This window comes from Dendropsophus ebraccatus, chromosome 5 (genome assembly GCF_027789765.1).
Source record: "Dendropsophus ebraccatus isolate aDenEbr1 chromosome 5, aDenEbr1.pat, whole genome shotgun sequence".
NCBI classification, from domain to species: domain Eukaryota; kingdom Metazoa; phylum Chordata; class Amphibia; order Anura; family Hylidae; genus Dendropsophus; species Dendropsophus ebraccatus.
Genome location: NC_091458.1, coordinates 35,733,053 through 35,750,177, shown reverse-complemented (window position 1 = coordinate 35,750,177; position 17,125 = coordinate 35,733,053). Strand labels below are relative to the sequence as shown.

The 17,125-nt window shown below is 43.8% G+C and overlaps 1 protein-coding gene across 1 annotated transcript; it reads right to left on the bottom strand.

Annotated features, from left to right (window-relative positions):
- Positions 1-1,784: 1,784 nt before the first annotated feature.
- GTF3A (general transcription factor IIIA) lies at positions 1,785-16,122 on the bottom strand. The gene is made up of 9 exons (XM_069969860.1): positions 15,922-16,122; positions 12,940-13,040; positions 12,253-12,349; positions 11,582-11,670; positions 10,872-10,945; positions 8,687-8,773; positions 6,085-6,311; positions 5,368-5,418; positions 1,785-4,082 (listed from the first exon to the last, which is right to left on the bottom strand). Exons 1-9 carry the CDS (start codon positions 16,105-16,107, stop codon positions 3,906-3,908), a joined length of 1,089 nt encoding a protein of 362 aa, XP_069825961.1. The 5' UTR covers positions 16,108-16,122; the 3' UTR covers positions 1,785-3,905.
- Between the last annotated feature and the right edge of the window lie 1,003 nt (positions 16,123-17,125).

Genomic DNA, 17,125 nt, shown 5'->3' with positions numbered 1-17,125 from the left:
AGCAGGTGATGAAGTTATTGTCCTGAAAAAACTTTTAAACTTACAGCCCTGTTTTAAATTGGCATGGCCTAGAGTGTCTGAGCCCTAGGCCTGCAACGCTTCTCCATCATCTTCACCATTAGGTATGCCACAAACAGGATTTCTCTTATACATCACTTGTCTGAACACTGCACATGGGCTTTAACAATCCAATACATGTGCCATGTTCAGAGAAGTGGTGATTAGGAGAAATCCTGCCCAGGGGTGTGTCTAATGATGAAGGGGGCGGGGAGGAGAGAGGGAGAAGCGGTGCATACCTAAGGCATGGACACTCTAGGCCACACCAATTTTACAGGGCTGCAAGTTTAAAAGTAGTTTTTCAGGACAATAACTGCCTCATCTGCCGAACGGACCACGGGACAGATCTTGGATTAAAAGCAGCTATCCGACTAGAAACGGTTTGGGGGGGGGGCAGATTTGGGGTATAGAGTAGCTTTAACTAAAAATGCATTGCGTGGCTAAACTCCTATTAGACATGACAATAAAAATGCCAAAATTGGCGCATCGCCAACGAGTAAGGCCGAAACGCGTCAGCTGAATTGGTTATCGGTATTTATGTTAAGACTTCAATAAAGTATTTTTGGATGGCCTCCTGGTTTGCTGGCCTTTATCGTATGGCTCCGGGTGAAGCTTGCACTGCCGTGCACCGGACGGGTTAGTTCTCTGCAGGTGTGGTTACTGAACAATCCGTCCATCGTGTTTTTTTGGTTCAAAAATGATGCTAGATTCAGTAAGGAAATATAAAGAACGCAATAACCACATTAATGTTCATCGTGTTTTTTTTAGGATGTTTTCGCATATGTTCTTTTTTTTTAGTTTCCCAAAATCCTAGCAGGCTATGTGTTTGGGTGTGTGTCACCCACTACGTTTTGGTGGCATTTTTACAGGCAAACCATAGTTTTAAACCACCCATAAAGTAAAAGGGTCATCTGCTGCACTCCCTTAGTCTTGACTTATATATGATACGGCAAAGCATACATGGGCACATTTCCGTCACCAAAGAACATTATTTTCATATAAACAGCCTCCTGGGCTTACAAACTCAGTGGCCGGTGGCCAGTTACCATGACAACCACCAGCCTGACATGACCCTTTTTTATGTCTTTTATTTCTCTGTAGCCTTTGGTATATTGTAGAACCGTATTAAATGCTGTTGTCCTCTCGGTTACATCTGACAGTTCTCTGATCATTCCAGCATGTTCAGCCTCTGAACATGGAGGCTGCTTATACAACTTTTTCCTTAGAAACAGTAGTTCAGAAAGTTTGAAACTTACTGTACAGCAACTTTACTTTTAATCTTCCACTATGCCTTTATCCCCCTATTATTTATAGCACGCTATGTAGCAGGTTATACCTGAGGAAGGGAATAGTGCTGAAACGTATGGCAAGAATAAAAATTTGGTTACACACTGACGATCCTTTAAGTCTGTTCTTATTATAGAACGCTTATACAACTAGCCCTTCTTCAGGCTGTGCTGTCCTGCTCTGTGGTGTATCCGTCCATAAGATGGAGAAGCATGTGACCATGTCCACCACTGAGCCTGTATATGCTTATGGAGGACTCTGGAGGGCGGGGCACGGTCACATGCTCCTCCATCTTCTGGCCAGAATCACCACAGAGCAGGACAGCCCAGCCTGGAGGAGGGAAGTCCGATTTTAACTCTGAGGTACACAGGGAGCTGCTGTCCGTATATAAAGTGAGTCCATTCACTAATACTGTACTCAACTTTTTTTAAAACTGTTTATTAAAATAAATTTGCATATTACAACAGTCCAGAGTGTTATTCAAGGACAACGCGGTGTCCAACAATGCAAAAATTTTGAAACTGAACAAAAGCAATTACAAAGTATAGAAGCATAACAGTAAACAATTAACTTTTGCAGTACCGTTGGTAAAGCAGAGAACAAGCTACTATGATGCACCGTTTTGTTATCTCTCAGACATGGACCTTGTGTGCAGAAGTTGTAGTGAGGGGTGATGCACATCGACCCCACACCTTATTAAATTTGCTTGGGCATTTCCTTAGGGTATACTCCAATCTTTTAATGCAGCCACCATATTAACCCACGTCACCTAGCGGAGGGCAATTGTCTATCCACCACATAGCAATGGCTTTACGCACCATGAATAATGATCCTCTGAGAAAAATATGTAAGTGATGCAGCCACTGTACCTCATCCATTATCCTGGGTAAACCCACAGCCGGTTGACATGAGATAGGTCTCTGGGCTATTTTAGAAAGGACAGTTGTGACTTCCTTTCCAGAAAGCAGAGCGTCTGGGACAATGCTAAATAAATGCCAGAAGTCAGCTGGTTGGTAGGAGCATTTCAGACACTCTGGAGTTGGGATTTTACCCATTCTGCATACCCATACTGGTGTTAGGTTATACTGATGATGTTAGCTGATAAGTGAGATTCCAAAATGTCAATATCCTCTGTAAGACATGGGATGTGCGTGCAACAAGAGGTGAGAGCAAATAGTGGAGTATTTTGGGATTTGGTGCGGACAAGGTGGGCATAAACAGAAGATATTAGACCTCCCATTCCTTGAGATCTGATGCCTATGAGGATAGCCAGAAATTGCCTCACGTGGAGATGGGAACTATGCATTGAGAGCATGTCTAAATTGGAGGAACATCTAAAAGCTTGGAACGGGTTATCTATTACGTAGAATTTCAAAACACATTACCGCATTATACTGAAACACGTCTGATAGTGTAAGGACATTTATGCCTGTCCAGTAGGCCTCATCTTGGAAGGAGAGCATGTGCAGGAATGAAATATTATGCCAGATGTGTAGTGCTGGGAGGGCTAAACCAATATCATGGTTACTAAACATGTGACATCAATAACAATTAAAAAAAAAAAAAATTACTGGTTCTGTGGTTCAGAACTAGCACTCCTTAACAGCCAATGGCTTGGAACACTACACAGTCTGGCCCCATCCTGTAGATCTCCTGTATCTGAACAATTTTACTATAGAGCAGCCAACCAATATAAGGGCTCAGAAAGCTTACAGTGACAGCTTGTAAGTCTAAAAGGTGAAGAGCCATGTAACAATCCTATGGCTTGTAGCAGAGTGAGAAGAATGACAAATCCTATGGCTGGCAGCAGAAACAGGCTCTCTACACTGCAGTGGATCCATAGTGATAATGTCTCACACACCCCATGTCCCATCTTGATATCAATTCATAGCCACATTCAGGAAGACAGATACAAGACTAAGGGGAGCCTATTGCCTTCTATGGGAAATGACTTGTGCAGATGTCATTGTGGAGTGCAGGGGGAGCTTGACCATTACCCATCACAAAAGACCTGATCCATTCCCATCCTCTCTGTACATTGTCATATTGTTTTCCTGCCTATAATGCCAGAGAGGAGGCTGCTGAGAAAATCTTACTCCAAGACGGTGGTGTCACTAATCATTCTGGATTTAGCATGTTTCTTCATTTTTCTTTTTTTTGCTGATGTCAGATCGCCTCTTTAATGTGTGTATCGAATACTTCTCAGAACCCGATAACAGACCTGAGACAAAGGACCAGACTTGAATCTTAATGGCAAAGGAGAATTGTACAGACAAATCAATGCCAAATAAAGAGTCTGAAAGATTACAGAACATTGCATTTGCTTCTCCTTTAATACAGCATTAAAGAACGTTCATCTGGTCCTTGAAAGCCTTCTGTCAGCCATCCATGAACAGTAACAATATACATAATACAAACAAAAAAAAGTGCAGCAACGAAGAGTTACCTTAACCAGGATAAGGAAAGCCTTAAACATAATATTCCCACAGAAATGGGTGCATGTGTAATAGTAATATTAACATAATATATTCTCTAAATGTGCAAAAATACTGTTCAGTTACTTAAAGGCTCAAATTTTCCAACACCAATAGTGAGTCTGGTTTGCCGACATCAGGATGTTTCACTGAAGACTCCGGAGCAGACGTTTTGGAAGAGGATTTCTTTTTCTTAGAGGACTTCTTGGGCTTGAATCCAGAGAGGCGAGAAGCAAGACTTCTTACAGGTCGTGGCGCTTTCACCTACAGGGAGGACCAAGTATTAGTTCATGTAGCAATACCAAAATGGGCTACGTCAATGAACGCAAACACTCTACCCCTATAAAACACTCTAGCAAAAAGCTGTACCTATGTTCTGTTAAAGGACCCATAGGCAGATTCCATTAAGACGAGCAGATTTCACACCCATGGGGGCTGCAAATAAGCACTGATCTGAGATCAGTTGCTCATTTGCTGTACCTTTACATGGCACGAGTAACCTAGTAGATGGGCTGCAAAAGCGATCCTTGTATTACTCATGCAGTTCTGTTTAATAAGAATACCCCTTTAAATAGCACCTGTAAGTTTAGCTGCATACAGATGTTAGAAGTTTAGGTTACCATGGAAACATAACAGGCCCCAACACAAGTTAGAATGGGACTTGGGGGGGCAGGGGTTGGAGACCAAAAGAACAACCCTGACGACATGGGACATTTCCATGGCAACTTAACTTTTAGCTGCAAGTGTAAGGGTCCTAATCCACGGGTCGACCAGGGCCCGATAAACAATGTAAATGAGCGCCGATCTGCTTGATCGGCGCTCATTTACTGGGCCTCTTCCACGACCCGATAATAGTTTAGCGAGGGCTGCAGGGTCACAGTTACTGGCATCCTTGCAGCCTTGTTTAAACATCATACTTTACCTGTCCAGGCTGCAGGTCTTTTCCTGAGCTCCTTCTCCAGTTCCCGCACGCAGCAGCCCGTCTGAACTGACAGACCGCTCAGCCAATCACTGGCCACGGCGGTCCCGACCAGTAATGGCCAAGCGGTCTGTCGGCTCTGAAGCTGCTGCGCGTGGGACCGGGAGAAGGAGCGCAGGAAAAGACCTGCAGCCTGGACAGGTAAAGTATGATTTTTTTGTTTTTAATAGTCGGTCGCCCGCCGCGCACCGCTATTCCACGTAGCGATGCGGGGTGGTGACCAATGATTTTAGGTTCAGCCGATGAACGATCAGCTGATCGTTCCCTCTATTCCACGGAGCGATAGTTGGCTGATCGCTCTGTGGAATAGGCCCCTAAAGTTTCAACCTGAGCACTTCATGCCATTTCAGAGATTGTGACAGATAAGTCTCTTCATGTGACAGAAAGGTCATGACCCCTATTTCTATTAAGAGAATCAGAAAGCATAAAGAGCCAATCTTGTGATTATGTCACCTCTACAGGGATGATCAGTCATAATCGCACAGTCAAGGGACAGAAGTGTTTGCTGTTCCAAACCACCATTAATAAAGCAGAAATCGCACTTCAGAGAAATCCAGACTACCCCCTTACCATCTTTTTCTTCTCTGGGTTGTGGGTATTGACATGTCTTTCCAGGCTTTGCTGTAATAACAGGCAATTTACAGATCAGTTCAAAAATTACATATTTGATTAAGCATTTCACACTTCTGGTCAACAGATCTCTACAAATTCACACTATTCTATAAGGACCGACTACTATGCAGAAGCAAGCTGTCCATTCGTGAAATTAAGATGAAGGGGCACTTCAAGTAGTAATAGAATGGTATAGAATAGACAGTTTATATCACTGCTGACAAACTGTATGTCTGATCTATCAGGTACATTTGCACATAAACAGTGCCCGCGTGGGGAAGCCGGTGCCAGCGTTTTTTTTTTTTTTTGAACAGTGGCCGCGCACAGCGCCGGTCTTTTGCCGAGGACTGAAGCACTGGAGGCGGGCCAACCCACCCCCAGTGGGAGGAACCCCCACCACTCTGACGCGGTTCCATTAGAATCAATGGTACATTCGCCTAAAGGTCTACAGAACAGATGAGAGAGTCAAGCACTATGGAGTCTGTCCAAACCTGGACATGCAGCATTTGATTAAAGGTGGCTGCAGCCCAAGAGAGTCCCAGAAAACATGGATACAGCCTATAGCAGCCATGTTTTCCAGGCAGCCTTAGGGCTACATCCAACTTCTGCCACAGTCAGGTTTGGACAGACCCGAGCATGCTTATCTAATATATATATACACCACACACATCCTACCTTCATGGCAAACGTTTTTCCACAGCCTTCATGTTCACAAACAAACTGCCTCAGTTCTTCATGGAAAGATAGGATATGGTTTTTGAGGTTGAATTTTGTAGTGTATGTCCTGTCACAGTTCTCTCGGGGGCAACGATAGACAATCCTCTCTTCTCTGTGGGTTTGCTTGTGATCCTTTAGGATGGTCTTATTCTTGAATGTGCGATTACAGACACTACAAGTAACGGCTGCAGAGCAAGAGAAGGAATAGGCCATTAATAAACATGTGTCAGGATCAAACGACATGGTTTACAGAACGCTTTTGCATGTATGGTGTTTAGTAAATAAAGTCAAGTGATGGCCTGTCCCTAGAATAAATCCAACCAGAATGAAGGGACTCTAGCACTGAATCCCTTCTTAAAGATCTATAACAGTTGCCTTTTAAACACAACCTATCACACCAAATTATCAGCTGGAACGGACAGTAATCAGGCAAGTACGGCTGTTAAATTGTTTGGCGTCATAGGGCTTATACAATGGAGTACTATCACTGGAGTGTTTTTTTAACATTGTCTACTAATGACATTTGGGACTCCACTTCCTAGACAACCCCTTTAAGTGGACTGGACGTCCTACTACATATCCAGGGAGCTACACATACCTCACTGGGCTCCCGCATTACTGCTGCCTTCAGTATCCTGCCACAGCCACCAGTAACGTCATGATGCCAGACCATGGAAGCAGCTGCACAGCAGGGATGGATATTTGCAATACCAGCAGTGGCATATAGTAAAGTCCCCTTCCCAGACAGCCTTTTTAGGTTTTCTTAAAAATCTTTTTCAATAAAAACATTTTAAACAGGCCAATGTAGAGGAAATAGCCATACAAGACAATAATTTCGATTACAATGAACTGGATGCTTTTAGGCATCAAACCACTACAATAGTAGAGTCAAAAGTTCCAATGCAAAAAAGGCAGCAATAATAGCACCAGATATAGGTACCTTGATAAGTACATTCAAAACACCTTGTTATAATAAACATGTCAAATTGCTAATTAGATAGAACCAATACTGACTTAGAAAAAAAAATGCAAAGAAAAGACGGAATATATAACGCATGATATAATTGATCTCAGATACTGATTCTGTGAGGGGGCAGTGGAGGATTTCCAGTGGCAAGGGAGCACCACTCTAGCAGCAGTCAAAAAATGCCGAAGTAGGCCCCTCTTTTCTGAGGAGATGGAGCCTGGGATCATGGAGATCAGTTAGGTCCTGATGTAGAGCCTGTGATAGTGGAAAGAAATTAAAAAAAAAAAAAAGTTGCAGCTGGAGATATTCCAGCCATGTGATGTGTCTCTCCAGACAGAGGTTAACACCTTCAAGAGCCCTTTGATGCACAAAAGTCCGGGTCAAATTAATGCAATGTTCCTCCCCGCCTTCTTAGCCATAGCGCTGTTATTTTTCCACCTACAGGGCTGGTTGGGGTGTCATTTTTTGCGCCATGATCTCTAGTTATTATATTGGTGTAGCAGAAAAACTATGATTGCTCTTTATTAAATTATATATATATATATATATATATATATATATATATATATATATATATATATATATATATATCACAAAACAAATAAATCATAAATCAGCAATCCTGGTGCATTTTTTCCGTTTCAGTCGTTCACTGCACGGGAACAATGTTCTATTTTAATAGAATCGGACAATTCCGCACGATATGATATGTAATGTTTGTTTATTTAGATTTATATTTTTATAATGGGCAAGAGGGTATTTTAAACTTATTGGGAGGGGGGGTTATAAGGGTTTAATAATTTTAAAAAGTGTAATAAAGTTTATAAAACACTTTCAACACTGTAATATATGCAATCATTAGCATAGCATAGACCAGTGTTAGGCGTTCTATGTATAGAGCCTGCCTGAGAGCAAACTCTATACATAGATCACGGATCTGACAGGACGGAGGTAAGGGGCTCACCCCCGCCTGTCGGCACATGCAATGCTTGATCTGTCACTGAGTACCTTAAACGCTGCGATCTCGGCGTTTAAGGGGTTAATGAGAGTCCGATGCAGGATCGCCTGCATTACCTGCGGCCCCAGACACAGATGAGAGCGGGTCCACTATCCATGCAGCAATCCCGCTCTGATCAATAACCCTGTCAGTTACAGGAATGTATACATACACATTCCTACTGCACAGGGTCTGTGCAGTAGGAACCTATATATATACACACACACACACACACACACACACACACACGTTACTGACGCGAAGGGGTTAGGCTGAGTAAATAGACGCAGAGTATGTTGGCCTGTAGTGAGTTGGGCCAGTCTCCATCCCAGATGAGAAACTTACCATGTCTAAGTGCTGGAGGAACCCAGACAGCCCCTTTAAGTGGACAAAGCACACAATACACATACTGTTCTGTCAGCTTGCCAATACATACTAAAAGTGACCACAGCCCTGTGTAGCCCTAGTTTAATTCACTGGTTAGTACAAGAATTATACCAATATGGCTAAGGCAACACATCACAAATCATTGATTAGCAATAGCCATCACACAACTCTATTGATTGCACAACACACAAACAAGGCACAGAGCTTACATGAGTGAACTACTGCTGCATGTTTCAGGTACTCCGACCAGGTTTTTCCCACAAATGGACAATCGCTGTCTTTCCTGCATGGATACCCTGCAAAACATGAAATCTGTAAGAACTTCAATCAATACGCTGAAGCGCTAATATTCAATATGATTGGTGTCATTTTCATTTCAAACCTCAGTCTATCCATAGTTACACCATCTTCCCCCATCCTGCACTGCTAACCATGTCCTACCTCATCTGAAGATTCTTATGTCCCTTTACACGGAGCGATTATTGTTCCAATTTTTCATGATAACAATGGCATTTGAGCAATAATTGGCTTGTGTAAACATTGCGTATGATCAAGCGATGAGCGATAAATCGTTCATAGTAATCTTTCAACATGTCTAAAATAGACAGATTGCTTTGTCTAAACAGGCTTTCAACCATTGCAACAATTTTTTAAAAACTATTTATCGTTCTGTCTAAATGCTGATAGTTCCATAAACACTTTGTTACTTCGAAATCGGTTAAGGTTCGATTGGGCAAATTATCGCTCCGTCTAAAGGGACCATTATGCAGTAATCTTTCCCTAGTAGTGACTAGTGATGTCACAATACCAGAATTTAGAGTTAGATACCGAGACCAGCTTTATTTCAATACTCGATACCTTTTTAAAGTTTAAAAATAAATAAATACTCAAAAATATGCATGTCGTCCCCTGCCCAGACTGCGGCTATGATGCTGAGAATTGTTATGCACAAGGGGGTATGCTGGGAGGTTGCTGTTGTAGAACTGCAACTCCCAGCATACCTCCTTGTGCACAAGGAGGTATACTGACACTGATGGAGGACATCAGCGGGTCCGGGGGGTGGGGGAGATGGGGTAATATTTAAATGACTGCCCGCCGGATCACGGGCTGCAGTCATTAGCAGTGGGGGCCGCTCCATATGCGGCAGACTCCTGCTGCATATGGAGCGGGACGGGAGGGGTTAAATGTCACTTTGTTGTGACAGTGGCATCTACCCTGTAAAATAGCCAGCACTAGTTATCGCTGTGTGTCTTTTTGGCCTGGAATATCGATAGTATTGATATTTCGGTGCATCCCTAGTAGTGACTGAGGTGGGTAGGGCTATACCAGCTTCAGTCCAAAGCAACAGGGTTGTCTGCAATAATGTGGAGTGCAGTTTACAGTAGCACTACAGAAGGTTAAGGTATAGCCCTGGCCTTACACAAGAGATTTGGAGTTCTACTAGGTAGAACCGACTGCTGAATAACTACATGCAAATTAAGTTAACCTAGCACAGAATACTGAATCTACAAACCTAGTACTTATCTTAAAGTGTTACTGTCAAGTATAAACATTTTAACATGTTGTATAGATATGTCAACAGTTGATCACTCAGGGTCTCAGTGCAGAGACAGCTTCAGTCTCTAGATATAGCTGGGAGAAGTGCACTTCTCTCTAGGCTGCTTCTTGATGTCTAATTGCAGAAGATATATAAGCCTCCATTATAAACAAGTCTGACTGAACAGTGAGCCAGGGAGTGAAGTGCACATCTGTGCGCTCCTCCTGGCTATATTTAGAGATGGGTGGGGGTCTCAGCACCAAGACCCCAATACAACAACACTTTGAAGTTTGTATACTGGTGACAACCCCTATCCACAGGTGATAAGTTATGACTGTGGGGGTTTAACCTCTGAGACCAGACCCTCCCCACTGAACGCAGCAATGGGTCAGCAAGCACTCCATTCATTCTCTATGGATCCGCTGGAGATAAAGATCACTACTATTTCTGCAGCTCCATAGAGAATAATGTGGCTGAGTGCACCAACCCACTTCTCTACACACAGTGGGTACAGTCAGGTCCACACAGGTCAGACCCTCCTCAGTCACTTATAAAACATGTCCCCAGCATACGGAATATTACTGAATACCGCTTTAAGGGTAGCTTCACACGTACCGTATCGCTGCGTTTTTAATGGTGTGTCTTTGGTCCGATTTTTACATGCGAGTTTTGATTTTCACATGAAAATCAAAACGCGCATGCAAAAACGCAGCGTTAAGGTACGTGTGAAGCTACCCTTATGCTGGAATCATAAAGGGGGCGGGGGGGAAAATCACACCTGTTTTATTTCATGGGCAATACACAGTCAGCTTTCTGAAACCTCAGGAAATTAGTTTCAGCAACTAATAAAATGTTACCTGCGTGAATTTTCTCATGGCGTTTAAGCTTAGAGGGTGATGAATAGCTTTTATCACATCCCTCGTGAGTGCATCTGGAGATATGAAAAAAAATAAAATAAAAATTTAACCAGTTAGAAAACCACTGTTACAGCTAAAAGTGTTCGTATATAACATCCCACTGCATTATAACCACCATTTAAAGGGGTTTTCTGGCATTAATATACTGCTATGTATAAAACAACAAACAGACTTTGACCCCTCCACGCTCCCCCACTGACTGCAGAGCCTCTACTTCAGAGACAGAGTCATCTCAGGAAAGTCCATTCAGTTAATCAATGAGACAGGACAGCCCACCAAGGCCAGTGATTGGCTGAGTAGGTTGTCACTCCAGAGAAGACTTCATCTCACAAGTGGAGGCCACTTGCGACGCCAAATACCAGAAGCTGGACAACCCCTTTAACCAGGCAACTCCAGTAACACTGTATGGCCACAGCTGTATCATGTGATAGATGTCTGTGTAATATGAGGCCATCTCAAGTCTCTTCCTGCTCAGTCACAATCCTAACACTCAGATACACTTGCTGGCATGGGTACCCAAAATTCCAGATAAGAGGAATGAGTTGCTGATGTGGCCGTGCTGAGACACATGGTAGTAAAGTGCCAGGGAGTACAGACAGTTTTTTAGGGCCTCAGACAACCCCTTTATTGGTTTAGCTGCAGCCACTTACTTGAAAGGACTCTGGTTCGTGTGCGTATACTGATGGATTTTGAGCTGGTTATGTTTCCTGAACTCTTTGCCACAGTCTTCAAAATAACACTGAAAAGAGGAAAAAGACCCTTTTTATAGCTTTGAGAAGTTTTATATGGTTCATTTCTAACACACGGTCCTTACTGCTCACCCCAGCACTCTACAGGCAATGACTGAGGCACCACAGAAATGGGTTTACTTAAGGCCCCAATATACATTCAATAACTAATAACCAAATGATTTGGCCATTGGTTATATTTCCCATCCAGCACCAGTCCTTCCCATACACAGAAACGTTCACCATGGCTGAGTGTTCCTGCGTTCTCTATGGAGAGGGGTAAGCCACAGCTAGAGAGCGCCAATTGAGGCTTATCTCTCCCAGAAAAAAAGATGTTGGTGATAGGGGTAAGTCATGATGGAAGGACACCACTGACATTTGTCGATGGTAATTTGGGAGAGCACCATACTTTATACTGATAGTGGAACCCGCCATAAGCTACAGATAGTCAACAAAAGTATAAAGGTGTATGGGGACTGTAAACTTAAGACTAGGCAGTGCCTATACACAGACAATTCTCACATCCTCGCAATACAAGCCGCGCCCCCTTTGTTAGACCCAAGGTGAGGTTCTTTAATTTACATGCATCATACCACGTAGATCTGAGCTGGAGCAGCGTGAGCCCTTTTAAAGTGTAGCCTCATGTTGGACGCGGTGGTAAAACACAAGTCACAATTTTCTGCTTCACATCTAAGGGGGGGGGAAAAAAAAAAAAAAAAAAAAAAAAAAAACACACACCATAAAGGGAAACCATGTTAAAGCAAGTGATAACTAAAGTATATGACAAAAGGAACAAGCCATCAGTACTAGACCCAAGGGTCGGGAAGGTGTTACACAACTATAAGAGAAAATGGGTACAGCCACATGGATGGATGCCCCTCTATAGCTGAAGAGCAGAGGGGCTGCTGTACCCAGAGTGGTACTGCCCCCTCATCATTATACCAATCACAAGGATTGATTGAGTCAGATCATACAATATGCTTAAGACTTTACATTGTAGTATGTGCTACTAGAGGTCACTCATAGGGAAGAGCAAATTTACAGTAATATTGAAGCGATTCACTTAGTTATCTCTGCAATCCGCTCATCAGCCTGCTTCCATTTACCTCACTGCCGCTCCTCTCCGGGTGCTGGGAAAAGCTGGATCCAGTCCTGGGAAACTTCTTCAAGCTTCCCAGGACCCAGGGAGGAGCTGCAGTGAGTTAAATGGATGCACATTGCTTTTGTCATTACTGCTTCACTACAGTCAATGACCAGTAGATATAACACATTGAACTTACTTGTAAGGTTTTTCACCGGTGTGTGTCAAAATATGACGCTTCAGATGAAATAAGGTTATGAAGCCTTTATCACAGCCTTCATATGTGCAGGAAAAAGGTCTCTGAAGACAAAGGGAAAAGAAAAGTTAGAGAGTTGGACAATTTGTTTGCTTTGGGTGGTTGGGGGGCATAGTTCCCTCCATGGAATGCACACATTAGGAACATGAATCCATGCTATAATGGCAGACGTATGCAACCACTCAAGAGCTCAAGAGTCAATGCAACAGATGTATGGAGCTGTAACACTGAGCCTAGAGACAGTTATAAGGCTTTATTTGGGGGGGGGGGGGCTGTATTTAAGGTGAGTCTCTGCCAATAAAGGTGCATGGTATGTTACAGATTCACTGGAAATACTAAGGGTGGTATTACACGGGCCGATGGGGGCCCCCGATACCTGTAAACGAGCAGTGATCTGCTAGATCGTCGCTCATTTAATGGGCCTATTACACAGCCAGATAATCGTTTAACAAGGGCTGCAAGGACATTGTTACCGATGTCCTTGCAACCCTTGTTTAAACTGCATACGTTACCTATCCACGCTCCAGGGCTGCTTCTGTGTTCCGCTTCTCCACAGGTCCCGCGCGTTCTAGCTTCAGAGCGGCCTGTCAGCTGACAGGCCGCTCAGTCAATCACAGGCCGGGACCGCCGCGGCCTGTGATTGGTCGGGTGGCCTGTCAGCTGACAGGCCGCTCTGAAGCCAGAATGAGCAGGACCCGGGGAGAGCACCGCAGGAGCAGCCCTGGAACATGGATAGGTAATTTATATAGTCAGTCGCGCACTGCTATTACAAGTTACAATCATCGGCTGATTGTTGATATAGGTTTGGACCTTTTTTCACCGGGCGCCGACCGCGCACCGCTACTTGTAATAGCAGTGCGCGGTCGGCGCCCGGTGAAAAAAAGGTCCAAACCTATATCAACGATCAGCCGATGATCGTTGTATTTATTACATGGAGCAATAAATGGGCCGATTATCGTTCCGTGTAATAGTACCCCAAGATTGAGTGCATCACCATCTGCAAAAAGGAAAGAGCCCACCAGGGGAAGTAAGCAGGCAAGGTGCATATATTGTAGTTACACAGTCCTAGCATGCTGTGGTGTGCACAAATAGATAAGCCTGGCACAAATGTGGCTGCCCAGCGTGTCCATGACCAAGATCTACACCAGCCAGGAGCAGGCAAAGACTTCATCTAAAACATACACCTGTTTGTAGGTGCAAGTCTTATGGGACACACATGTTCTGTAAATGCAGATCACTTGCTACTGTTGCCAGTCTGATCCGTGCACTGGGGGAGTTAGTCCTGCCCTCAGTGTGACAACACACCACATTAGCATAAGGAATAAACTGCTTATAGACAGAACAGCACAGAGGATGAAGCCAAGAAATTAGAGTGGTTATCCAGTGCTACAAAAACATGGCCACTTTTTCCCCCCTACTCTAGTCTCCAGTTCAGGTGTGGTTTGCTATTAAAGTGTCACTGTCGTGAATTTTTTTTTTGCAGAAATCAATAGTCCAGGCGATTTTAAGAAACTTTGTAATTGGGTTTATTATCCGAAAAATGCATTTTTATCATGAAAAAGCAGTTTGAAGCTCTCCCCCCTGTCTTCATTGTTCTCCTATGGAGAGAGCTAAAGAAAAGACCAAAACAGGACAACAAAGAGTTAATCTACAAATCCCTCACGGGATATCTCCTGTGACAGTCACCAGTGACCTGTCTGAGCTCGGATTACAGCTGTCACCCAGCTCCGTGCCTGTAATCCTCTGTTATCTGCTTTCTGCTGCCGGCTAACTCCCTCCTTCCTCCTCCCCCCTCCCCTCTCCCTAGAGCAGACAGGGGACGTCTCCTGCAACAAGTCACAATTTTCTGATTTTTTCAGAGTGGATGAAAAAGAGGAAGGAGGGGGGGACCTGGGAAAAGGCTTTTTACATGCAGATAATGGCAGATTTGGCTAATAAACCCAATTACAAAGTTTCTTAAAATCGCCTGGACTATTGATTTCTGCAAAAAAAAAAAAAAAAAAATACGACAGTGACTCTTTAAGCTCCATTTACTTCAATGGAACTGTGTTTCAAGGGTGGTGTAAAAGTGGCCATGTTTTTTGTAGCACTGGATAACCCCTTTAACCTTTATAGGCTACATTCACACGTAGCAAAACCAGAGGAATTGTCCACCGCGGAATTCCGTTAGCCTCCCTCTCATAATGGGAGTCTATGGGAGGCGTGCGCTGCTGCTCTCCCCGCACTGAAGAATGAACATGTTTATTCTTCAGCGCAGAGAGACGCTGCAAGATCAACAGCGCGCCTCCCATAGACTCCCATTATGAGAGGGAGTCTAACGGAATTCCACTAGTTTTGCTACGTGTGAACAGGGCCATATTCTGTGCCCCAAGTACTATAGAGACATAGCAGGTTAGAGACTCAGCCCGTTGGTTCCCTTTGACAGGTTAAGTGACAGATGACACCAGTCAGTCCTTCCATCATCTCAGTAGGGTGCCAACCAGTTATCATGGCAGAGGCCTTCTCTTTGGTGTCTGTGCTGGGTGACCTGCTAATAGATCCTGATCAGAACTATAGGTCATGCAACACACACCATTGCCTTAACAGTACAATTTAAAGTATCATGTGTTAGAGTGGCTGATAGCAGTAGAACTACAACTCCCATCATGCCGCATGATCAGGGTTACAGTGCAGAGAGGCACGGCATGCCGGGAGTTGTAGTTTTTGCTGGAGAGGCACGGGCTGGCAGAGAGCAGTGAGTGCAGGACCCTAGTACATGCCTGGACATGACGCCCCAATGCAGGGAGGCCGCTCCGTACACAGCCAGCCACGCTATAGGGAGATATCAGCAGCTTCGAGCACAAAACTAAAGGACAGTCCTCGTAAACGTGCGTTCTCCCCAGCAGCTGCCCCTATACACACGTGCCGGTACCGCTAGCGTCTTACCTCCCCCGTGTGTTTGCACAGATGGGCCTGCAGCTTCCAGCTCTTATTGTACGTAGCATTACAATCCGGGAAGGAGCAGATAAAGCGCTTATACACCACGGGGGGCGCAGTCTCCCCCATACTGGCACCGATTACCGGCTCCCCTAGCGGAACCCAGCTACACCACGGTGCTACGGACGCCGCCATTGCCCGGCTTTCTCTAAGAGGAACGTACCATCTGCTTACATCCTGCTGGGGAGGGACGGGTGATTCGTGCACAAGTTGCAAGTGGCAGATCAGATAGAAAATGCCTCCTCATGTTTTACATGATTTATTTTGACAGTTCTTTAGTGTTATAAATTAATTTTACTGTATTTATTGTTTTCAGGCTGGCAGACGTTTGTTCACGCCCCCCCCTTTGGGTCACACATGGTTCACGCTCTGTGGATCACGTGGGCACCTTTTGCGCCATATTTGTATAGGGACGATACATTCATGTTGTTTGTGGTGTGGGGGAGTTATGAAAACTGAAAGACCGTCTGCCTATAGCAACCAATCACAGCACAGCTTTCATTTTTTAAGCATAGAAGAGAAGATGAAAGCTGTGCTGTGATTGGTTGCTATGGACAAGTTTTTTGTAGACAGTTTTATAAGGTTTCTTATGTGTTTTACATCAGTAATGGTACAACTTAGAACTTAGGACCACATCTGCAAAACTGCACCCAGTTCTGGAGATTGTATATAGATAGATAAAAATAAAACAGAACGGGTCCAAAGATACAAAAAATGGTAAATAGTCTAAACATAAAACATATCAGGAAAGATTTAAAGGGATTATCCAGCGCCACAAAAACACGGCCACCTTTTTCTAGAGACAGCACCATCCCTGTCCTCAGGTTGTGTGTGGTATTACAATTCATCTCCATTCAATTCAATGAAAATAAATGCCAAAACCACACCACACCCAAACTGAGGACAGGATGAGCATGTTTTTTTTTTGTTTTTTTTTTAAAGCCCGATCTGTATATTTGAAGGTAAGAAGAGATGAGGGACGTGATGTTAAATACCTAAATAAGGAGAAAGAGGGAAGTGCTTGACCCTTTAACTGGTAGCGCTCAGAGTTAAAGTGGCTGTCCAGAGAATTTTTTTTTCTTTCAGTTCAACTGGTGTCAGAAGGTTATATAGATTTGTAATTTACTTCTATTAAAAATCTTCAGTCTTCCCA